General features: G+C 39.8%; 1 protein-coding gene across 2 annotated transcripts in view; it reads right to left on the bottom strand.

Annotated features, from left to right (window-relative positions):
• Nucleotides 1–20,811, bottom strand: part of LOC134817770 (uncharacterized) — a 32,469-nt gene extending 11,658 nt beyond the window's left edge. Inside the window, exons 1-5 of one of the 2 annotated variants that reach the window (XM_063827091.1) lie at nucleotides 19,758–20,811; nucleotides 19,431–19,506; nucleotides 19,227–19,270; nucleotides 18,581–18,928; nucleotides 10,381–10,481 (exon numbers count right to left, since the gene is read on the bottom strand). In XM_063827091.1, coding sequence (XP_063683161.1) covers nucleotides 10,381–10,481; nucleotides 18,581–18,928; nucleotides 19,227–19,270; nucleotides 19,431–19,506; nucleotides 19,758–20,725 — 1,537 coding nt within the window. In that variant the 5' untranslated portion in view covers nucleotides 20,726–20,811. The remainder of the gene's footprint in view (nucleotides 1–10,380; nucleotides 10,482–18,580; nucleotides 18,929–19,226; nucleotides 19,271–19,430; nucleotides 19,507–19,757) is intronic. The other variant, XM_063827092.1, reaches the window with a different exon arrangement.
• Nucleotides 20,812–26,347: the final 5,536 nt, after the last annotated feature.

Raw genomic sequence — 26,347 nt, 5'->3', positions numbered from 1 at the left:
CTACCACGTGTTAAATGCACGGCTTGTATGTTGTGCGCAGGAAATAGTCAATAGAACAGCAGAATGAAAATTGTAATGGAGAAGAAATCTGCTGAGCACTATTTTAACATTATCTGAGGTAATTCCTCGCTTTTTACAAGGATCAGTAAGTTTCTTTGTATTTTCTGTATTGGTCAGCGGTGGGCGACACAATTATTAGTCTTTCATTAACGAATCCAAGCGTTTACAGCTTGAGTGGTCTGGTACAGTGAAAATCTAGAATAATCTAACCACATGGCACCAACTAGATGTGCTAATTTATAACAAACGGAAAACCCACAAAAAGAAATTGTTCGCACAGTCGGACATTAATATTGAAATCTCAGATTTATCATGGTATCCAGTTTTCATTAAAACTTAAACCTCAAATTGATCTTGGTATCTAGTTCTCATTAACTCTCTAACCTCAAGTCTGAGAAACTATCATGGCACATATCCAGTTTTTTAGCTTTCCGTAACATTAAATTCATCATCTGTAAACTTAGTCTCAGTAAAGAGACATGATTATATCTGACTGAACTGATCAAAGTGAGGCTAAATAATGATGTGTAACGTGTAACTTAGTCTCAGTAAAGAGACATGATTATATCTGACTGAGCTGATAAAAGTGAGGCTAAATAATGATGTGTAACGTGTAACTTAGTCTCAGTAAAGTCTAAAGAGACATGATTATATCTGACTGAGCTGATAAAAGTGAGGCTAAATAATGATGTGTAACGTGTAACTTAGTCTCAGTAAAGTCTAAAGAGACATGATTATATCTGAGTGAGCTGATCAAAGTGAGGCTAAATAATGATGTGTAACGTGTAACTGGTAATCTGTAACCGGTAATGTGCATGTGTAATCTGTACTGTTTACAAAATCCCAGCTGTTTCTTCGCTTTTCTGACAATGTGACCAGTTTCAAACTTTCAGAAATCTCGGCAACTCACTACCTCTTCAACACTGTGTGTGTAGTATGAATATGTTAATAATGTAAAGGTGTCGTGTGTTAAAAGTATGAATATGTTAATGATATGTGAATATGCTAATTTTAATACCATTGTGAACTACTCAATACACCAGTTAGAGATCTTCACAACACGAACTACGAGTTAAATACAAAGATAGAATATTCGTATTAGACATCATGTACTTTACGCAGTTAGGAGCTTTCCGAAGTACAACATGTGTGAATATCTTATAAATATTAGTAGATATTGTACTTTACATCTAGCAAGGAGTATTAGACACGTAAATTACAGCATATTTGAATACTATACATTTATACACGAGCCAATACTTGGCATTCCTTAAACATACGAAAGCCGTTTAAACGTTATTTGTTATTACACGGATGGACATCTCTCTTCGTGTAGAAACGTGTGTAATAACCACAATGATGTATATTGTATAATAACGGATAAAAAGTGTGCAAAAATGATCAAATGCTTTAGTTTTCAGAACAGACAATCATTTAATTTTTAATCGATTTTTAAATAAAGGAGACCTACCAAAAAGCTTACACATCCTACTGAAATACCAATCTCATTAACAAACAATAGATTGTGCATAATTTGAATAACATCCCCAAATATATTATCAAGCATTTTAATATGGATTCAGATATTTATCTGCCTGTCAAATTTTCACCACTTGAAAACACAAAAGTGTAGCAGTTTTACATTTTATCAAGTCTACGTTACTTCTCTTTACATTACATAATATATATGCGTTATTCTATAACAATCTGCTGAATATAAATACTGCACAGCGATTGCTTCATTCAGCAATACAATAACACATCTATTTATGAATTACGGTGTATTTCCTTGAGGCAATAAAATTGTCCTCATCATTACATTTAAATAGAACTTACATTTTACTTACTTTTTATTTATATGTTACTTATATTTTACTTATATTTTATTTACATTTTACTTATATTTTAATCATATTTTACTTATACTTACTCTTATGATAGACTTACTTGTTAAATAGAACTCATATAATATAAGCTTAAAATACAGTATTATTTATAAAATATAAGCACTACTTAAACCGTCAAGCATTTCTTTTAAAGTTTTAAGATAAAGATCCTTACATACATCAGTAGACCATATCTTACGGATATTCCTGCTTAAATCCACCAAAGCGAGCTAAATAATAATTTCTAGTAAACGCTTATGATTATTTATCATGTCGTTAGCCACATTTTCTAAACTACAATAAACGAGTACCTGCCGTAATTAACTAATTAACTAGCACTGTATTTAACTAGGCTTGGCTTCTAGGGTGAAAAGAGTATACCATCTCCATTTGTACCTGACTCAAACTATTGCGTGTACATTATATAAATAGAAATCTATTACATAAATTAGTTGTGGAACCACATAATATGATGACCTTATCTCGTTACGATAAGATATTTTGTGTGAACTGCGGTTTATGAGGCGGCTTGACCGCATTGTTAGCAGACATTTAACCATAATAATAATAACATGGGAAATGAGGCTGGCGAGTTTTTGTTACCCCACAACATATCTGAACTGAACTGGAATCAGCCACCCTTATATTAACTGACCAAGGTCGGGCGCTGTGACAGGGATCAGATGCCTCTCTAGTCTCTAAAGATGAACAATGAACAATGTGATATATATCAGTATACACTTATATATCAGATAAAACCCCACATTTCCTACAAAAGGACTCAAAGACAGGTTGGGAGTTAAAACTGATGGCAATCATATCCCATTAATATAAAGTTGGGTTACATTTGATTCTCGTACCAGGTTATCTCGTGAAACTAGATGTGAAACACGTCAGATGTGTGACGGTACTACTTTACCGGTACTACTTTACAGTCTGTAAGTGAACTGGTACCGCCTCGTGAGTAACGAAACTAGAGGCAGATCTTATCTAGTTCCAACCACTGATCATATCTAACTGCTAATACCAGTAATCACTGATCATATCTTACTGCTAATACCAGTAATCACTGATCATATCTAACTGCTAATACCAGTAATCACTGATCATGTGTAACTGCTAATACCAGTAATCACTGATCATATCTAACTGCTAATACCAGTAATCACTGATCATATCTTACTGCTAATACCAGTAATCACTGATCATATCTAACTGCTAATACCAGTAATCACTGATCATATCTAACTGCTAATACCAGTAATCACTGATCATGTGTAACAGTCACCTCCCTACTTGTCACACACCTTACTACCGACAGTAGACACGGAATATCACAGTGTTACAAAAAACCCGGTAATGCTTAAAGGGAGGACTTGAAAACGTAGTAATGTTGATTTGTAACTGTGTTATCAGAGAGCGAGCCTAGTGTGACGCCATGGTGTGATGACGTCATAGCGTGATGACGTCATGGCGTGACGATTGTTTACAATACACAGAGTGTGTTTTGTGTATAACATCAATGATAAATCATGTAACCAATATGTAATCCAGGGGTGTCTTTGTAAGTTTATTACTAATAATAATAATTGCAAGGTGTCTACTTTAGAGTACAGTAGAGAGTGGTGACGTCACGTGACGTAATGCAGGTGTGGTGACGTCACGTGACGTAATACAGGTATGGTGACGTCACGTGACGTAATACAGGTGTGGGTTACGGATCTGTCGTTAGATACCAGCACTTTCAACACGACATTATAACAAATAATTTGAGGTTCGTTTAGGGTACATTTAAAAAATGCTATGAACCTCATTTGTTATTAATTATCTGATAACTTCATCAATTTTACCAGAATTTGTATCGTCTGGCTGTCTCTCGGGAAATTGGAAATATGTTACTGTTCCCAAATATTCAATAAATTCTCTCATCACCCTCTGACAAGACCTTTTTAACAGATCCACAAACTTACATTTATGTAATTAGTTAAATACTAATTAGTTAATTAGTTTAATACTAAAGATAAGGTGAAGGGTACTTTGAACTACACAAACTTACATTTTATTAATTAGTTAAATACTAAAGATAACGTGAAGGGTACTTTGTACTACACAAACCCATACTTTGATGAGGTGTAACAAGTTAGGTGTAGCAATTAGTGCTACATTGAGAAATATTGTTCAGGGTACAGGTATTGGTTGTTGAAATTTGAAAAGAGAAGTAATTTTCCAAATATTAACATAATAAAATGTGATGTGTTTTACTTTAAGTTACACAAAGTTAACTTCTTCTCATAATTCTATAAAAATACCTCATCTAAGATAACGATTAGATAAACGTCAACTCCACATTTTACAAATTCTATCAGTGCGACAAAAAGAACATTCAAGTATCGTTTATTCTATAAAAATACGGTTATTTTAAAATTAAAGTAATTTCTTGTGTCGTATAATCTTAATTTATTTCTATAAATACTATTTCATTTCTATAAATACTTTGAAAATGTGCACAAAATTATTGTAGAAAAACTGACGAATGGTGCATGAGATACCGAATATGTTTCCACTTGCATCACTATCAGTGATGACTGATTCATAATAGATCTAGATTTCCTCTAAGCAAATAGTGCAATAAGAATATCCCAACGTGGTACTAGAAGATCCTATTGAGGATGTAAAATGCTCAGGGACTGATAAGGTTAAAACTTTATTCCTTTTTCTGCTTGAGAAGCAGCGTTTAGGGAGTTTGAAATTTCCAACTTAAAATGTAAAACCTAATTTACTAAGATGTAGTAATATTAATAGTGCTCCTGATGGACCCAATGGAGTGTAGCGGAGCACCTGGAAGGTGCTGTGAAACTAGCTGTTAGGTAGCTGTAGCAGTGCTATTAATGCAATAAGCCCCCTAACTGGTCGTGTTATTACGGGCCTATTTGGCATTGTAGACCGTGACATGGGCTATTTTTAACTGTAAGTATTCGGCAATGTGGTTAGAGTGGGGGCTATTTATGTGTCGCAGTGAAACGGGGGGGGGGGGGGGGGGGGGGGGGGGCTGAACCGCCGCCCGCCAGTGAACAACACAGGCTTTTGCCGTGAACAATTACTACTATATATAGTAGTAATTGTTCACGTATATATACGCTTTAACTTAGGAGATCTATATCCCCAAATTAGTGATTTTGATACCAAATTAGTGATTTTGATACCGAAAGGAAAATATCACAAAAATGCACACATACGAGAATGTGCGTTATTACATGAGAAGGTAGATGAACAAATAAGCTGCGTTATCGCAGCCTGTATCGCTTTCTATCAGTATTGAAAAACTGGTAGTATGCCAGATAAATAGATACATCATTATGTACTTAATAACGATTACAGTAGGAATGTATCTGTGTAAACATTAATTAGATACACAGCACAATCGTTACTGTTATCAGTAAAATGAGTATTTTGGCGGTTAGTGTTCTACTGAAATTAGCTGCTCATTCCGATCATACTTTGTATTTTCCGGGGAGAGATTTAGATTCCAATGACGGAAGGGTTGTTTACATTCAGACCTCTTCGAAAATCCAAATTCTTTGATATTTAACTCGTTACTAATCTTGTTTGTATACCCTGAGTACAGACAATTCACAATTTTAATGATTTTTCGAGTAAAAAATTCCTCGCATATTTTCGTGAGTGGCGCTAATCAAGCCTCATAAAACTGCCCAAAACAAATATTTCAGACCCTGAATATTATATTTTAAATCTTTCTCGCATCAAGGAAAAATCCTTTTCCGTATTGAAACTAGCCAAGAAATTAAATATTTATCTATCAATCCCTTTCACTTCTACTTCACTCTACTTCTTCAACTAATTCATTTATGTACGCACGGCTGCGGGGCGTGCGGGTTGCACTTTAGAACACCCACGGTGCTATGAAATATTAGATTTCGAATACCTTATCTTACAAATATTGTTGTGAAATTCAGCAAAGTGGAATGCTAGAGTGCAATATCATCAGGACAGAAAAGCAATTGCCTCTTTTAACTTTGAAACAAAAGTAAGATACATTATATAATATAAATGTTGAGACATTTGTTTAAAACTGTTCCATCTTGATCACTGACAAGCCACTGAAAAGCTCCAAATTTTTACATATAATTACACTAAAACATCGAAATTTGGGGGCCAACCTTTCCTAGCTGTGCTACAATCTACATTCTGTGCGGTCGAGACTTCCTTTATTATGCGCGATTATTAACGAACAACATGATTACAACACCATATTATCATGTGCCAGGTTCCTGGTATTATTACGTAACGTTGACAGTCCATGTTATGTCCTTCGTCAACACAGTCCGCGTCCTTAGTCAACAACTTATGCAATATAAAACTGCTAAAACCGTAACTTGGAAGTAATTTACTGTAGATTGTTCACTGAGGAAAGAATTTCCGGATGTTGAGTAAATTGTTAGTACAACTTAAATAACAATGAGTAATGAAATTTCCAATCCAACTTTATCACCTTCTGTAGAATTAGCCAAGGCGAGAGACGTGTTAAATTTAGATCTGCATCCAGAGTACTATAATTATAGTAGCTACGTAATGTGCTAAATTCAGCCGCGTCAAATCATAGTGGCAATGGCGGAAAATTGCGGAAAGTAGTAAGATAGTTATGCTGTTAGGGGATATCGAGATTAACAGTGGCGAGACCCTGGTAATATCATTATACACTATGTTTTCATAATTATAAAGACTTAGTATCATATTATTATGATAAAATTAATTAGGGTACACGATTTCGATGAATCGCATTCATGATTACATTTTGTATCGTAACCTCTTTTTCTGGGCTGCATTAAGATTGTGATAATGCGAACAATTTAAAATTATGAAGATCGGATAACATTTTGAGTGCATTAAAATTACAGTAAATAGGTCTAGACCTCTCTAGGATTTACACAAGTAGTACCCGTATTAAAGCAAATTAGAGGTCAAAGTAACATAATTCAAACCATAATTAATCCTAGAGCAAGTCTCAACTGACATCTCAGACATGTGCAGAAAGTATCATTACAGGAACTGAGCTGATCAGACTGTAGCAAAATCTTGGAACATAAAGTCTAGTTAAGAATGTAATGGATGTTCAAGAATGTAATGGATGTTCAGTGTTCAAGGATATGTAATGACTGGTGATGGAGCAGGGAGCTAGCCATAGTATTTGTTCATTATCACAAGACTGTACTATTGAAGTTATTATCTTTTCTATTGTCATTTGTAATGACCCTGCTGTATGTTTCTATGGGTATACGATAACTAACACTCTGAGCACACAACTCTCATATTCCAACATTATGAACTGTCCCCACTCCCCACAACTAATATCATGTGCTGCACACTCTTACAATGATATCCACATTCCAGACACAATAACTCTACAAGACTCCAAGAGCATATGTTTAGTATTTACCTCATAACCTCGCCCTTCTAACCCACCTGCACCACACCACACCAACGTGAAACTATGACAACCACCAAAATCCAAATACACCACAAACGTAACGTGACCGTAACCACGTGACCGTAACCACGTGACCGTAACCACGTGACCCAGATACGTCACTTGTCAGGAGGGGCTGCTAAGCTGTAGACGATTAACACATCTTATCTGATACAAACAATCTGTCGTATCAATTATATGTTTCCAGAACTGCCCTCAAGTGCTAAGTGTGTTCAAATCATCAGACACCAAAGAGGACCACATAACGGACACATACCGGACACATACCGGACACATAACGGACACATACCGGACACATACCAGGCACATACCGGACACATACCGGACACATACCAGGCACATACCGGACACATACCGGACACATACCAGGCACATACCGGACACATACCGGACAGTGAGGACACATACCAGGCACATACCGGACACATACCAGGCACTATGAGTAGAAAAAACATCTTAACCTGGTAACCTTGTTATGTTGCCTGCACAAGAGCAATTCTTACTGCACATCGACATTTTTTGTAAACAATATGAATCCTATCTGCACACGATTTCATTTTGTCTGCACACTGAAATTTTCTCAAGGTACGCCAGGCACATACCAGACACATACCAGACACATACCAGACACATACCAGGCACATACCAGACAAACACCACCTGGGAGGGAGTCCCACATACCCGTCTCCCAAAACACCACACATAGTTGCCACACAATCCACACACTCGCTCCCAACTAACTGTGTTATTTAGACAGATGATGTGATGAGGTTCACGTGTTTAACAGACACTGATAATTACTGACCCTGAGAAATTGTGGAGAATTGAGGGGGGCTGGGAGGTAGGGTGATTACGGTGGTGGAGTGTTAAGTTTGTGGGATCACGTGATCTTTACAGCATCGATATTGAGGTTGTTTTACAGCTGGAGCAGCTACCTTTTCAACTTATTTTGATAAGTTTGGATGAGTAGTCAGTACTCAGTATTATTTGTAATAAACGGTAACACTAATTCTCGAGGATCATCATCATCTTAATAAAAGACATTATAAATCTCTTAAACAGAGACAATTACAATGTTTATATAGTTACTTCTCGCTTGTAACTAATAATAATAACTAGTAATAATAGATAATTCTAAACGGTGTAATCTGTCGATACACAGTACAGTTAGGGTCCAGTTAGGGCACAGTTAGGGCAAAGTTAGGGCACAGTTAGGGCACAGTTAGGACACGAACCGAGTATCAGTTAGGGTACAGTCATAATGCTTACTGCTTGGTGCTCGCCGAGGTATTTTCCCATTATCACTGGACTATGGAATTCAGTTTCTCTTATCAGTTGTAATGGTCCCACGCTATTGACTGTGTTGTTTGTATGGGTAAATGATAAATAACATACTATTCTAGACTTCAAATACATTATATAATACATGACCTTGTTTTATCCCTACAAAATGAACTGTCATTGGCTAGTAAAGCTAAGACCGCTACCAGCTTCTCCAGTGTCCAAGATTTAGTTTAAAATTCCAATCAGTGAAACATGAACCTCGCCCAGTGACACAGGCAGCAGGTATGATGTAATGTTTATAATCCAGCGGAGTGACAGATCACAGAAAGTGAAATTAGTGAAACAGAAAGTGAAATAAGTGAAACCTCGCCCAATGGCACGGGTAGCAGGCAGAGTTTCAGAGTATGATGTAATGTTTTAAAACTCAGCCAAGTGTTTAAAAAGTGACAGAAAATGTAAGGTGTGTCCGGCTCTCCACTTCCATTAGACTTCCACCCACTTAGACCGCAACACCAAATGTTAAAATATCTCCATCTGGGCGGAACTACTATTACCTGCCGGCAATCGTTGAATCGTGGGGAGAACGTGCACAATTCCAGGTCAGATTTAGGAAATTAAGAAAGTGGTTGATTAACCAAGTTAGGCACAAAGGAGAGTATAGCCTCCTTTTCTTATTTGAAACTACAACCGTGGCGCATGCTTTATACTACCACCGTATTCTTTACTAACTTTTTATGCGCTTGCTTCTGACGTCACTGGTAAATAGATCGCTGTATTTAAGTAAATTTCTCTAAAAAGGACCTGATATCTTCCATTATATCTAACATCTCACACCTTGAAGAAGCAACATTCACTCGGTAGCTACCAGCCAATCGTAGAACAGAAGTGGACACAGCTGACCAACCAAACGAGAGAGTGTCGCAGGGGTCAGCCAATGGGAAGCAAGCACGCGGTCACGTGACAGGAGCACGTGACAGGAGGATGTAAGCTGTAGAGGGGCCACCTAGTGCATGTCAGGGGCGACAAACTTTACACAAACAGATGTGAACCTTTTGAAAGTGTGTAAACTACAAGTAAACAAGTTATTTAGAGTTTTTTTAGTGTTAACTTATAACTATGATCTAACAGGCAAGGACGCATGGAGAGGAGAACTTAAAAAAGGAATAAACACACTGGCGGTTCAAGTTTAAATCATGAAACAACAGACCCACGTATGCGGACGGTTTTTAAAATATCTCACGTATGTTTCAAAAACATTTCAGACATATTTGACAGTGTTTTAGTGGAGTTTTCAGTGCTATAGAATGTGGTTGGTTCACGCTGCATTATTGTCAGACTGATTCCGATGGTTCGTGAGAAGTGTCATCCGTCATAACATGCATTGTCTAGCGGGGGAAAATCTTGCGGAGGTAAGTCTTGCGGAGGAGGGTCTGTCAGTCAGAGTTCCTTCTGTCTTATATTTATATATTATTTAAAACTGACATCTCCTGGAACAACTATGAATGTCTGCATCTATTTCTTTTTATGGAATAATACTGAAGTACAAGATGGAATACGCTAGAGATGATGGTCCAACAAAATAGTGAACCAGAAAATACCAGCGTAGTTAACATGGTTAACATAGGTAAGATAGTATCCACATACCTTTGAGACTCTCAAGTGTGAGTTTAGCAGCTAATCTCTTCTCGAAAGTGGAGGGTTGTGAGAATCTGGAGAGAGGCGAGTCCGAGTTCTCAACGTACTGACTGAAATTAGCAATTAATAATGAGTTATTATAACTAATTAGCATAAATAATTGATTTAATTAAGTGTGCTACATTAATGAGTTTATTAAATAAATTCTGGGATGAACATGGAACATAGCTAGTATTCCACGACCAGTTTTCATCGCGCTCACAATCTATGCTCCAATTCAAGGGATGCATATAAAATAACTTTTATTATATCAAGAAAATTGGCGACATATCGAAATTATTACTTAACAAGTAATTATGTTGTACAGTATGTGGACATATATATTCGTCACCACATTAGCTGATAGCATAGTTTATGAAGGAGCACTATGACATTAGCTGATAACATGTTTCAGGCCAGCTTACACATTATAATCGCAACAACTCCTATTTAGTATTTACCCAACACTCAATACATAGAAATTATCTGTAATGCTTTAGTTAATGCATATTATTAATACTGATTTTATTATTCAGATCCATTTTATCAATATCTGCTGTACAATATTAATCACATGCATGACTCATAATATAGCTCTGAGATTAATAATGAACAACAAAGACAGTGTAGCACTGTGTATGGAGCTCAAAATAGTCACACCAAAAACATGCGCGCTTTATTTGGCTTCGGTAGAGATATATTTACCATACAATTACACAACTCTACAAAGTGGCGGTTATTTACACATGGTACATGCACTACATGTTACACACCCGGGTGAAGTACCCACAAATACCGACATAATGTCGACATTCGCAGAAAATGTGCTATTTAGCTCAGAATCGATAAGGAAACACAAAAACGTTGGAGAACTTATGAGAAATAATTGGTAGCATATTTGATAAATATGTGAGTTGCTATAATCATAATAACACCACATTTTGATAAGACATTTTGACACTGCACATTATATTGATAACTCAGATAAGGCAGTAAGTAAGACAGTTTGACACTTCTTGACGTGCTATTTAACAAGAAGAGCAGAGGAAACTATACAGGACACAGTTCCCTAAACCTTGTATGTAGTAAAAAGAGAACTAAAGCTAATTTAGTTAAAAGTTAGCATCCTACATTCACACTCCCTGCTAGTTTACTTCAGATGTTCGGTTCACAGGTCAGCTTAAAGTGCATTTAAGCGTTTATTGCACATAAACCTAAGTGCACTGCATTGAATATACGAATATACGGTGATTTTAAGTGAGCTGACGGTAAATTTCTGAGAATGCTTGAAAATTGGAGGTTTCCACTTCTCACACAACATAAGAAGTATTACCGCTCTACTACCGTCTACAAAGGCACTTATCGTAATAATATTAGTGCAACTCTACCGGAATTAGATGACATTATTTCCTTGTAAGTTGTAATGACATTATATTTTGGCACCAGGTTTAATGAATGCAATTAACAGGAACGGAATGAATTTTAAAAACTTCGAAAAAAGTATTCAGATTGAAAAAAAGGAAAATGCATTAAATTACACACATATTATGATACATAATACGTTGTCTCTGGTGCTACCTGTTAAAGTGGTACAGTTCTACCAAAGAACACACAACTGACTATGTAAACAAGCGAGGTATTTGTACTGTACGTTACCTTTATCAGCAGTATTAGTAAACTATTAGTAAAGTATTAGTACAGTTAGTTGTCTGAGACCATGTACCTCAAGTGAAGGTAACACTGGGGTGTTTGTCAATTTGAACAAAGCTGAAACAGTGTATCGATAATCCTTACAGTAACTTTCTGATAACTTACAGTAACTTTCCTGATAACTTTCAGTGGTGACACTATTTCCACTGGGGGGGATGACCAGGAATAGGAACACACCAGCACACCATCTCCCGACACAGTATTATCTGGGGGGGGGGGGGGGGGGTGACCAGGGCTAGGAACACACCAGCACACCATCTCCCGACACAGTATTATCTGGGGGGGGGGGGGGGGGGATGACCAGGGCTAGGAACACACCAGCACACCATCTCCCGACACAGTATTATCTGGGGGGGGGGGGGATGACCAGGGATAGGAACACACCAGCACACCATCTCCCGACACAGTATTATCTGGGGGGGGGGGGATGACCAGGGATAGGAACACACCAGCACACCATCTCCCGACACAGTATTATCTGGGGGGGGGGGGATGACCAGGGATAGGAACACACCAGCACACCATCTCCCGACACAGTATTATCTGGGGGGGGGGGGGGGGGGGATGACCAGGGATAGGAACACACCAGCACACCATCTCCCGACACAGTATTATCTGGGGGGGGGGGGGGGATGACCAGGGATAGGAACACACCAGCCCACCATCTCCCGACACAGTATTATCTGGGGGGGGGGGGGGGATGACCAGGGATAGGAACACACCAGCACACCATCTCCCGACACAGTATTATCTGGGGGGGGGGGGGGATGACCAGGGATAGGAACACACCAGCACACCATCTCCCGACACAGTATTATCTGGGGGGGGGGGGGGGATGACCAGGGATAGGAACACACCAGCACACCATCTCCCGACACAGTATTATCTGGGGGGGGGGGATGACCAGGGATAGGAACACACCAGCACACCATCTCCCGACACAGTATTATCTGGGGGGGGGGGGGGATGACCAGGGATAGGAACACACCAGCACACCATCTCCCGACACAGTATTATCTGGGGGGGGGGGGGGATGACCAGGGATAGGAACACACCAGCACACCATCTCCCGACACAGTATTATCTGGGGGGGGGGGGGGATGACCAGGGATAGGAACACACCAGCACACCATCTCCCGACACAGTATTATCTGGGGGGGGGGGGGGGGATGACCAGGGATAGGAACACACCAGCACACCATCTCCCGACACAGTATTATCTGGGGGGGGGGGGGGGATGACCAGGGATAGGAACACACCAGCACACCATCTCCCGACACAGTATTATCTGGGGGGGGGGGGGGGATGACCAGGGATAGGAACACACCAGCACACCATCTCCCGACACAGTATTATCTGGGGGGGGGGGGGGGGGGGATGACCAGGGATAGGAACACACCAGCACACCATCTCCCGACACAGTATTATCTGGGGGGGGGGGGGGGGATGACCAGGGCTAGGAACACACCAGCACACCATCTCCCGACACAGTATTATCTGGGGGGGGGGGGGGGGGGATGACCAGGGATAGGAACACACCAGCACACCATCTCCCGACACAGTATTATCTGGGGGGGGGGGGGGGGGGGGTGACCAGGGCTAGGAACACACCAGCACACCATCTCCCGACACAGTATTATCTGGGGGGGGGGGGGATGACCAGGGATAGGAACACACCAGCACACCATCTCCCGACACAGTATTATCTGGGGGGGGGGGGGGGGGATGACCAGGGATAGGAACACACCAGCACACCATCTCCCGACACAGTATTATCTGGGGGGGGGGGGGGGGTGACCAGGGCTAGGAACACACCAGCACACCATCTCCCGACACAGTATTATCTGGGGGGGGGGGGGGGGGTGACCAGGGCTAGGAACACACCAGCACACCATCTCCCGACACAGTATTATCTCGCGAACATACGTGGACCAGGTGGCTAAATACAAATGGCTAAATACAGTAACGTAACTTGCTTGTGATAAATAATTTGTGTCGAACATTACACACAACACACTCATTCAAGCATTTGATTTGAGCTAGGCTATCTCTTAACTTTTTTCGTGACATGAGATCATTCTGCTTAAAACAAGTACTTTAGCACTACAAAAGATTTTGTATTTGAGTGCATGAAGAAAAGTGTTTGTGCAATTAAATCATGGATATATTAAGTGCACTAAGGAACAAGTTCACGAAAACTTCATATTTTCATTGAAAAACGAAACATCGTGCAGGTGAAAGAGCAGCAAACAGCTCTTGGCTGATTCTTAAGATCGTCGTGCTGGTGCATTTTTATCTAATAGTAACCAATTCGCTGCTGTATGTGAGCATATTTCATATTTGCGCTAAATTACAAAAAGTAATCCAAAACAACGAGCAAAGTACAAATAATCACTGAAATGGGAGAGAAACAGAAAAAGGGAGAAGCAGTTTTACGAAAATACGTCACCTTTTTATCTGTAGAAGTGCCTGACAGGCGTCATCAAACACCGCTTCACTGGCATTATTCCAGAGATTATCGTCCTCCAGCTCACCCTCTGAACAGATTAGAGGTGTGACAAGACCACTTTTCTTTGAAGGACTATCTACAAGACCACTTTTCTTTGAAGGACTATCTTCAATATCACTTCTCCTTGAGGACTGAGGAGAACTTGGTGCGCTGCCCTTGGGTCGACTTAGTACAAGATTACTTTGTTTTGCCATGCTGTCTTCGAGACCAATCTTTCTAGATTTAGGTGGACTTTGTTGTTTTACACTTCTGGGTGGCGCCCCATCATTCTCCGTACATTGAGTAGGTGTTTTGAGACCGTTGCTTTTAGGGGGACCTCCGTGACTACAGGAACTGGGGTCTTTGCTCAAAACTGCTACCTCGCTCTTTGAATCAGGATGAGATATTGGGGCAGGCTTGATGAGGGAGGCACCGTTTATCTCGGACTTGGTTTTGTCAACAGCAGGGTGATTACCACAAATCTTATCTATATCCTCAAAAGACAGGTCTTCATTCTCAACATACTCCAGAAGCATCTCCGTAAGAGAAGGAGTCTGGTTATCCGCTGTGTTGTCAACAGTTTCTATTGTGTTCAGTATTTCCTGTTCTAACTTTTCAATTTCAAACTTAGGGAGAGTGAACTCGCTTTTGGATCCGTTGACAGCTTCAAACAGCATTCTATTGGGTTTGAGTCTCTTTCGTTGACACGGAGTGGCAAGGGTTAAATCCACGTCACCATTATCACTACTCTGATGAGGTGTTGTATCAATTACACCTGGAGTCAGCACGGGGACAGTGCTCGGTGGAACTACTGGCAGTTTACGAGAGGACTTTATTTCTGGTGTTTCTGAAGAGGACTTTATTTCTGGTGTTTTGAGAACCATCTCATAGGATTCAAGGGTTGAAGCCAGGGTTACATTATTTAATTCTTTACAACCGTCTGTTACTTCACTCTCAAACTCTTTACCGTCTTCGTCAGTGTCGTCATTAAAGTCACTGAGGAGGACGTAGCTTCCACTGCCACTGAGATCTGGCATTTCTACAAGTGACCCCGACACACTGGATGTTACAGCATCACTTTCTTCTTGGCTTTTTTCAGACGAGTCACTGTTCACTGTCGGAACTATGCGCGTGTTTTTGGAATATTTTTCAGAGGGATTGTTACCTGAAGGGTTGAGTTGTAGTGTTGCATCTCCAATAGCAACCCTCGCCAAATCTGCATGTGTCTCTTTAAAAGAGTTTGAAGTTTTAGACAAACTCTTGGTTAGTTCAGAGATATAAGAACGTTCTTTAGATTCTTCTGCTATTGATTGAGGCATGGCGACGAGTGAAACCTGTTTACTCACATTCACATTGAGTCCTTGATTGCATTTATCATCATCATGGGAGCTTGTGGTAGTGATAATTTTCTTGGGTTCCACGATATCTCTTGTCATATCTTTATCTTTTATATCTTTGTCGTATGTCAAGGTCAGATTTCTAGCAGCATCCTCAATTCTAGTCGCAATGTCAGCCACGTTATAATCTTCCTTACTAATTTGACGGCATAAGTCGGTATTTTTATTCAAATCTTTTCCAACAAAACAAACATGATTGTCGGCTTTATTTTCCTTATCATCCACATTCGTATCCTCCTCAATGGTCGATAGGATCCCATCAGTATATCCCCCTGTGTTGCGACAAGGATTTTGCTGTTGTGGCTTAGGAAGGGTCCTGAGAAGTCTCATTGGGGCGAGCTTATGGTTAAGTGGATATTCGTAGTCAGGGCTATTTCTACCGGTGCTACAATCAATATCGTCGATACTTTGAACAAGCAACTCTTCTATGCTTTTCTCGGTGAATTTTGATATTTTAGTTTTGGTTGGAAGGGACTTTATCTTTGGCGTTCCCGGTGCATCAATTGGATCATTGGAACAGATTTCTTGATCACGAGTAGACAGTAGAACAACTTTAGTAGTGTCACCATGATAACTAGTGTCACGTGGGACATCATCACAGTCGATTTGTATCGCAGTTTCCACTCGCTCTGTATCAGAAGTAGCCATGGTGTGAGCGGTAATGGAGGAATGTAGCTCAGGTTCTTGAGAGTAAGACTGGATGTTAATCATTGAAGTTGTGGAAGACATCATACCCACGTTTCTCTCTGCAATATACGATGAGCAAGGGTCACTTTCAGCGTCCTGAAATTCATCATCAATTCCTTCCTCTCTTTTAATGTCAAGTTTTGAAAACTTAGCAGCCGAACTCACGGACTGGCCAACTCTTTTCCTAGCAGAAGAAACACCACTCTTATTTTTCACTGCAGACGGAGACTTCTTCATCAGAATATACTCGCCCGAATCTCGCTTCAAATAAAACTGCGTCTTGTGAATGAAGCCTGCCGTCTGTAACACAACAGATACAAACGACCACCAACACACCACGTAGAGGTTCCGAGTGGCCACGTGGTCTCTGACTCCAGCTAGGGGCAGGTCTTGTAGCGGTACCACTAAACTCAGGTACACAAGAACCCACTCAATCCAGCCGGGCAAGAAAATCACGTACACGCTGTTATCGTACGGACGATAGTTCAAGGTAGCTGATTCAGAAAGCATGTCGGTACAAGAGGAACAAGGTACAACAACAAGGTAACTAAGCAAGAGGGTTATAATAATACACACTGAGTATAGTGACCTAGGAAGCTCCAAGCGGTTATAATTACTTTTAAGTGCGGCTGGTTCGACAAACAGAGTGCACTCTGGTCATCCTCCCACCGGGCTAATTGACCTTTCTTTATTGGGTTGTGGAGCAGTGGTAATGTAAGCCATTTGGAGCAGATATCCCAGACTAATGGATACACTGCGATTGGTTGGACTGGATATAGTGTAGGGTCTCAGTTTTGTAATAATACAGCCCCCAATCTCCTGCAGTACATAATGTTTAGCACAAACATGCCCTTACAGTTACATCCGCGTTATGTTTAATTGTTATATAAATGTACTTTATTTAATAATCCCCTGACAAGCTCCTCTACAGAAAGGAGGATTGTTCACCCAACAGGGTGTTACATGATCCTGGGAGAATATTCTGGGGTTAAACGTTAGTTAACACGTGGTGTAACGTTAGTAAACACGTGTTTACTATAATACGTCTTGCACGTTATAAAGGTATTTCTGATTGGCGACTAATTGATATTGGTGGGGTTGGTTGCACGTCTTATTATCGCAGCAGTGTGTTCGGTTATTGCATGGTTATTGTAATTGTTTCCCAACATGGTCATATCATGTGAGACATGGTTATTGTGTCACTACACTCATGTCACAAACTTATAACGGCTCGTGTGTTGAAGCCAACTAACGACAAATTTATGTCATTTTTTTCACTTGCGTCGGTGTACGTGAACATTTCGAAAGATTTTTCTCGGACAGATTAAATGGTTTAAATGTCACATACTTCGCCGGTCACATACGTTTCCGGTGAGAACTTGCTAAATATGACACATCATCTTGGTTAATAAATATATTATAAATTTAGAATTTAGATTGATGATTTAACGACAGACAGACTATTAGACTTACAGAACTACTATTTAGTATATATTCATGTTTCCTCAGAATGTTGTTAAATCACCGTCTCTACGCGTACGTCAGAGCAAAAATTATCATTAAAAATGTAAATATTTTGAATATCACGTCACGTTCGCCAGGTTGAACTGAAGATTAAACTCAATTTCAAGGAGGTAATTGAAATGTACAGTTATACAGTTACTTCACATCAGAACCCCGAGAGAAAACGAGTTGGGACAACTTACCAATTAATAAGGGAGCTAAGGAGAGCTTAAGAGAGAAAAACATGCTGAGAATCAATGCAACGAAAAGATCAAGAATTTAACAGAAATTACCATAGCAAGTGTGAGGACGGTGCTAAATATAACGATAATAAAAATGAAACGGATAATCAGGGACGGTTAATAGAGTAGAGGCTATTGGATACCTGTCGGGACAAGTTTTGACTGAGGCGGTTGAGGGGGTTTTAATAGTTTTTGGGGCTTGAATCTTTGAGCGGTTTGGGGTCATCACTCTCTGTAGGTCAGGGGTCATGGTTTGTCTCCGGGGGGTCATAGCTTGCTTCGGGTTTGGTTTCATAGCTTGCTTTTGATTAGCAGCAACAGCTGGTTTCTGATCTGAGACAACAGCTGGTTTCTGATCTGAGACAACAGCTGGTTTCTGATCTGAAACTGCAGCCTGTTTCAAGTTGGGGATTACAGCTTGTTTCTGTGGGACCACTTTAGCAGGGTTCTGTAGTTTGGATAATCTTGAGTTGTTGGGGGCTGTTGTGTTTCTGAAATTTTCTGGTTGTTAAATTCTAAAGACCAGATAAATTAGATCAGGAACATTCATCTCCTCTCCTCTCCAGGTCACACTTCAGCAACTTAAACTCTAGCAAGCAATTAGTTTTAAAAACTAAGTAGCTTTTATCTCACATGTGATAAAATGATAACTCACAGGCACTAAATTTAACTTACATCAACACTCATGCCACACCACCCTATATAATTCTAAAGACAAAAAGTGAACAGCAAGCCCAAAATAAATCCGGAATTAGCTAGATTCTTACGGAATCATGGTGGTACACTTACTTTCGTTTCGAGGTCGGTCTCTGAATAGTTCTCTTGAGCATATCCTGAAACCAGTTAAATTATCATTCTAGTTGACTTACTTGAAGGATTTACGGCTTGATATACGATAAACAAGTCATAATATAAACTGTTGAATTTTAGGGCATGCTGTATTAGAACTGTGTAACATCACAATGTTCATATCTTAAAAATTCGTACAATAACCTTTAAGTTGTCAATGCTCTCTTCAATCCAGACAGACATAACCTGTGACATGTCATCAACACTGTCATCTGTCAACCTGTCAAAAAACATATTATAGACTTCAATGAGTACATCTATATCAGTTTATAGATCAACTGTACCGGCTATAAATTGTATAATGTGGTCTGAGTAGAATAAATAACTAAATAACTACTAAATCCAAAGACACCAATTTAATCAATAAAGTAACACCAAATATCAAACATTGGATACCACTGACACCATCACGTGATCAGAGATTAACACTTTCATGTCAAAAATTATAAGATAAATTTCAATTTTACTAACCCAAAGTCATCTGCCATTTCAGCTATCTCCAGTAATCCAGACAAAGCCTCCTCAGTGTCAAACTGAGCGGAAGACCTGTTCTGAATGATCTCGATAGGACCATGAATATCTTTGTCATATGAAACATCTGCAAGCCCCTCAGCTTCGATCAGCTGCAGTTCGGCAATTGTCTCGTCGAGAAGATCATCATTAATTAACATCATGTCGTTTGAATTATTCATCCAAAGCTCATTTTCATTGTGATACAAATCATTTCCATTATTCATCCCAATCTCATCTGTATTCTGATATGCAGAATTTTCATCATTCTCAGTATTCAAGTGTATCGTTTCACTGGAAATGTTAACTGCTTCTGAAGTAGAGTTGGCAGAGTCACCAAAAACATCATCAAGGTTACCACTCTTGACAGTCTTGTCCACAGGAGGTCCTTCAGTAGCATCATCAGACAGCAATTCTAGAATCTCTGCATCCCCTAAACTATCATTATCACTTTGTGATCTATCCCTCTTTACAAGGAAATCTTGTGAAGAATGGAGAGGAGATTCAACTTGTGATGAAACAGAAGCTGATCGACTTGTGGGATTGACAATTCTAAATTCCTGGCTGTTACTAACACTACTCCTAGCACTTCGTGGAGAATTGATAATCTTTTCTTCCTTAACAGGTGATGGGGATATGAATTGTTCGACAACAGGTGGCGGTGAGTTGATAACTTTTTGTTCTGGTTGTGAGGGGGATACTCTTCTAGGTTGTGGGGAAGATCTAGGACTCAGAAGATGTTTCTTGTCAGGGAGCAGAGGCGAATTCTTGAATTTATCTGATGAGGAGCATTTTGAAGGAAAGCCCTTATTTTGATTAACATCATCTTTGTTGAATGATAGATCTTTATTGAATTTTGAAGTGTCTGGTTTTGAGTCACAGTTAACATTAATGTACTCAGGTGATGTGGGACTCAATGAATCTGCCATAATTTTAAACTAAGATGGTCCTAAAGTACTCCAAACATAAGACAGTGATCAAGAGGTTTGTTCGTTCTCATTTATCATACCTGAAAAGTTAGTAAATAAACGAAAATGCAGGATCATTTTAACTGAAGTAGAAATGATAATTGTGAACTTTAATTATTTGATATAGGCAATACCAAATTGTTAAGTCATATAAATGAACCAAATGAAATTGCAAAGGCTACTTTCCGGCATCATCTCCTTATCTAATTCAACTACAGGGTGGGCCAAAAGTCAGTACCCATACGTTGGCCTTTATAGATTAGTCACTGAGTGCCCAATTGAAATAATTCTTTCTGGTATGACTAGTACCACCACCGGTTCGAGGAATTTGTCATCCCAAAAAATATTTGTGTTAATTTTTTTTCGAATAAAGGTTCATTTTCGCATTTATTTGATAATTTGGGTAGTCAGATAGAGCTAAATTTTATTGAATTGTGTTTGGCCATTCAAATTACATAAGTCCTGAAAAAATTTAAGTTCTCAGATGGCCGAGATACGAAGCATAACGAGTTTGTTCATTACATGTGATCAGGTGATTGGCTTACCTAATCACGTGATAAGGTGACCTGTTTACTGCCCTGTAAAACATTATGGGAATTGTTAAGGCTGCCCAATTAAGGTGTCGTGTCACGGTGTCACATAATCACCTAATCAATTTTGCTAACGAGATACACAAAATGATTGATAAATTCGTTATTTCTTATCCGTTTCACATCTTTTTCAGATCAGATGCAAAATGTAATAATCTACTGTCTCTGAAAAAATTAGGCCAACATGTTCAGAGAGAACAATATAGGTGTTTTAATTTTGAATGGGCATGGTCTAAAATATTCGAATTTTCAAATTTTGGCGATGGAATCCTCGAACAAATAGGTACAGTATGCCATTTGCAAAGCAACAACTCTCAAATATAAAACACGGCGGAGGTACAAGACCCAACGTGTGGGTACTGACTTTTGGTCCACCCTGTACAAATAAGTTTAACAAGCCTGAAACGGAAGTCTCTAAATACTCAAACTAAGGTGCCCAATATCAGTGCATCAGCATTTTGAGGGCGCTAACAGGCAACGTTACGGCCACTGCCCCAATCGTTTATGTTCAACGTTGTCAATTGTTCGCTAAACTAGATTACATTGATGTTTAAAAGTAGATTCGTTGTTATCGGAAGTGAAACATGCAATTGCAAATTAGAGAACTAGCTGAGAACTTGAGCCACTATATTAGAAAAAGGAAACAAATAGATAATTAAAAATTTGGTATTCTGACTACATTGAAGGAAGAACTGAAATCATACAGTAATCGACTAAAATTGCTTACTGTTCAAAACTTGTACAAATACCACTGTATATCTGAGATATTTCGAATTATGAAATTTCGCACTCCATACGATGTAAGACTCATTAAAACGTGATACAAGCAATGTCATAATCATCCCAAGAAAAACCAACACTTTTCTTTATATAGCCTCCAAATTGTGGAATAGAATACATAAACGGATTCTAAATGAGAATGGGGAAATCCTCACTACTTCTGTATCTTTGGTTAAATTACGCTGTAAAAGTATCATCCTGGGATTTCAATCCATCAACAATAATAACACCTGGACTTATATATATTACCACAACTTTCACATCGCCCCTCATTCAGTCACAGACCAAACCAGTTCATCACTCACTCACCAAATTGCCGACCCAATATCTATTGAAGTGGCGAAAATTTTCTAGACAAATGAAATATCGATATTATTGCTGCAGCAGATACAAATACCAACATTATTATATTCCCAAACGTTTGAACCTTTAAATTAACTAGGAAAGTCAATCCTCAACTTAACTTTTACTGTTTTAAACAGATAATATGATGATATTAACTTAACTTATTATTATTATTTTTTACATACTCCTTCTTAGTGTGGTGACTTGGGGTCCATAAATATAACAATACAAGCTAATAAACCAAAAAGAACAACTGGGGTAGGTAGGTAGCCCTGGTGGGTGCGTAAACTTTATGGTCTGCTCTCTCCAAGTAGATCAGCCTGCTTCTCCATTTTACAGTGAAGCCTAATTTCTAGTTTTTATAAAATATACAATGCAAGTGCAGGTTTACTAATCTTAATCTACTTAACAACTCAATAGCCCAAGTCACCATACCCGTAGTATATTTCATGGTAATAGAAGAGCTTTAAAGTTTTTCAAATTGTTGCTATAATTGATTTAAATAAAAATTTGTTGTTTTCTTGAAAATTTGTTGTTTTCTTGATGTTAGAAAGTCGATTGTTAATCAATCATCCTGTAGAAAAACAGCTGTGAAGGACATAATAAAATAAAGTAGTAAAAATATTATGATATTCGACTTGGAAGAAGAAATTGAGAAACAGTGAATATCTTCACATTTCTGGGATTGAGGCTTGTCTCACTGCTCACGTCGTGATGCTCATCGTCATTTCATTTACTCGTGCGCGGCGGGCCCACAACGTGAAGCAAATTAAGGCAACCAATTAGCAAATTGCTATATTATAACCTATATGCTATGTAATTCTGCAAGTTTATCATTAACATTAAGTTAAATAAGGAATACAGATTTTGTGGAATACAAATTTGAATTTTAATATTTATTACATATTAAACATTTACCATGTACGTGTTTTCACGCCGCTGAGGGCGCGCTTGTCTAAGTAAGTAATTATCAAAGTAAAACATGAACAACGGGTAAGGCGCGTGTCACTGCAAGCTGGTTTTGGTTAGATCAGTAGCTTACCTGAGGACCCCAGTGCCGCGGCCAGGCTATTATTTGATTGACGATGTCAATCCGTCGAGATCGTTGCTCTGCGAATTAAGCAGAGCAACGATCGTCGACGATCGAAGCAAGAATGCTAGTTCGCGCGGCGCGTCGAAGCGGCGAAGTCCTCCAAGGCTATTATGTTCATAAACATAGCCTGGCGTAATTGAACCCTCTAAAATGCGCAAATAGGCGCGTTTATGCGATTTTACAATCAAATAATCATATTTTACAATCTAACTCCAAACTCATCGCGCGGCTTTTGTAGCGCATACGTTTCACATCTGTGTTTACGCGTACTGCGTGACGCGCCTTCGGCGGTCGCGCGCTACTGCATACTGCAAGCGAAAGGACTCTGGTTAGAGCAACGCATACGTCACTGCTTTTTTATTGGTAGTTGGCGTGCACGTGATCTTTTGCGCGGCTGTAATTGGTTCAGAATGATCACGTGAATGCGAGTCTCGTGCGTTTTAACATCCAATGAGCATTCGCACATTTTACAGGGCGATGGAGGTCGTAATTCACTCAGCCCGAATAAAGATTTAGCGCAATTAGATTTCCTGAAAATTTCGTCAAATTTAATTAATCACAGTGGTGAGTGGGTGTGGCGAGCGTTCTAAATCACTTTACAGTCGATCTTCGAGATTGTTCTAAAAGGGCCCCCCGACAGTTGAAACCAACTTAAATCGATGTATTTTCGGACGCTGATTCCGAATCACCTCCCATGACATAGAGTTCCGGTTAAAATCAAAAATGCTCCCCTGACGAGATATAGGCGAAAAATTGTCTCGATCACGTGATATGACCGTATAAGGAAGTTAATCTAATTTCTCGTTAGGGTTAGGGTTTCAGCATATGCTTTTGTTAAGGATTGGGTTAGGGTTAGGGTTGGTATCAGATAAGAGGGTTTGGGTTTCGAATAGTCGTTCAGGACCAGCTAGAGAACGGGTTGAAAAAGTCACGTGACAGTCGATCTTACCTGGGGACCTCAGGCTATTATGTTCATAAACATATAAAATAGAAATTCGGCGGAATGACAGGCTGAGCGCGGCCCAGTTGTAAGTGACACTGACAGTCGAGTGTAAAGTGATTAATTATCATCCTGGGTGTGGCACGCTAATTCCTTTTTTTCACTATTGTCACCATAAAGTGATCGAACGCTTTCAGCTAGGAATTGAATTTCAAAGTTTCTAGACACATTTGGTTTGATAATTAAATTGAAGTGCTTCCCCGTAATTTCAAGTCGAGTTATTACCCTTTAAACTTAAAAATATTGCAGATACGTGATCTCGGCACTTAATCAGTGATCACCCAATCAGTAATCTCATCGGGAGCTATTCGCTAGCGAGCAACAATTAGCCTCATTAGGCAGTAACAAGCATGTTGGTGGATGACGATCTGATCATTTTGGGTGAATACTGATAGTGACGTTCCTTAGAACCGAAGAAATTCGCGTTATAGCGTTTCGGTTGCTGTCCTATAAGCAATCTCCAACCAATCAGGGCATTGAGGAGGGCGAGTTGCTCCCCACTCCGGAATGCGGAAGAGATATACAGGAAGGGTGATCCTGTGATCACGCTGACTCTTGTCAAGAAAGGATCGAGGGGAGTGACGAGAGTGATTGCATCTCTCGCCGACTCTTTCTCGTCCCAAACACCACGACAATAACATCACTACTCCCGATACCTGGTGGTTAGAGGTGGCGGATCGGGCGGCGGGCCTTGGCATGAGCGGCGATAATCAGCAGTCTCTTAGAGGCTGGTTGGGAAGTCTGGAACCACTACACTTTCTGCTTGCCGAATCAGCTATCGAGCGTGGGTCCTAGCGCTAAAAGGCTAGATCCACTCACACTGGTGCGAGGACTCATGTACGGGAATGCAGCGCGTAGTTTACCAAGCGGCTCGCTGCGACATCAGACATGTGTCGCAGCGAGCCGTGGTGGTTGTGCGAGACAGTGGTTGTGCTAAATGTGCAGCTACCTGAAGGTGGGGGCCCTTCAACGCAGAGTAGGCAGAGGCAGTGAATCTGGGTGGATGTCTCACCCGAGGGTGAGACGTTCTTAGAAAGTCACGACTTTCTCCTGGAGACTTACTTTGGTTACTTTAGTGTGCTTCATAGACTATCGGGTCATTATATTATTATATTATTAGAGTTGCTGACCACCCGGGTCCCGGACATCGAGATCACTGCTTTTTATTCCACTCCAGTCCAGTAACGAGTTTCCATTTCGACAGCTGTATCCTGTCACTAGAGGCTCATCCGGGAATGATTTCACAAACGTTGTAAGCATTTCTTTAAAGTGTAGGGGATCTTCGATAGTATGCATGTTTGGTGGGATTAAGTTCCACAATCGAGGTCCAATTACTGCAAACGAATTGTCGTAGAGCGTTTGGTTGCGCTGACTGCTAGATTTATTCAGAGTGGGAATAACTGCCTTTTGGCCATGTCGGAGTGTTGCGGAGATCTGGATATTGACATCAATATCATTTGGGCACTTGCCGTGCAGCACTTTCCACATGTGGATGATGGTATATCGTCCTCTCCTCCGTTGCAACGACATCAAATGTAAGGCCTTGAGTCTCTGCCAGTAGTTTAGATGCTGTAGGCCATCTATTCTCGTTGTGAGACGCTGGTTGCTGCTATTCAACTTCGACCAGCCCCCCGACACAGTGCCCGATCCAAAAGGTCCTAGTACCCGACCGGTGAGAGTAACTGCAGATGCTGAACGCCACGTCCCCAACACCAATACTAATCCAATCCACACCACTCTCCCAAATATCAACAATACCGAACCTAACAACCAAC

The sequence above is a fragment of the Bolinopsis microptera genome, chromosome 7, assembly GCF_026151205.1.
Source record: "Bolinopsis microptera isolate Bmic1 chromosome 7, MBARI_Bmic_1.0, whole genome shotgun sequence".
Lineage (NCBI taxonomy): Eukaryota > Metazoa > Ctenophora > Tentaculata > Lobata > Bolinopsidae > Bolinopsis > Bolinopsis microptera.
The sequence above is the reverse complement of the archived record's forward strand: the minus strand, read 5'-3'. Positions and strand labels throughout refer to the sequence as shown.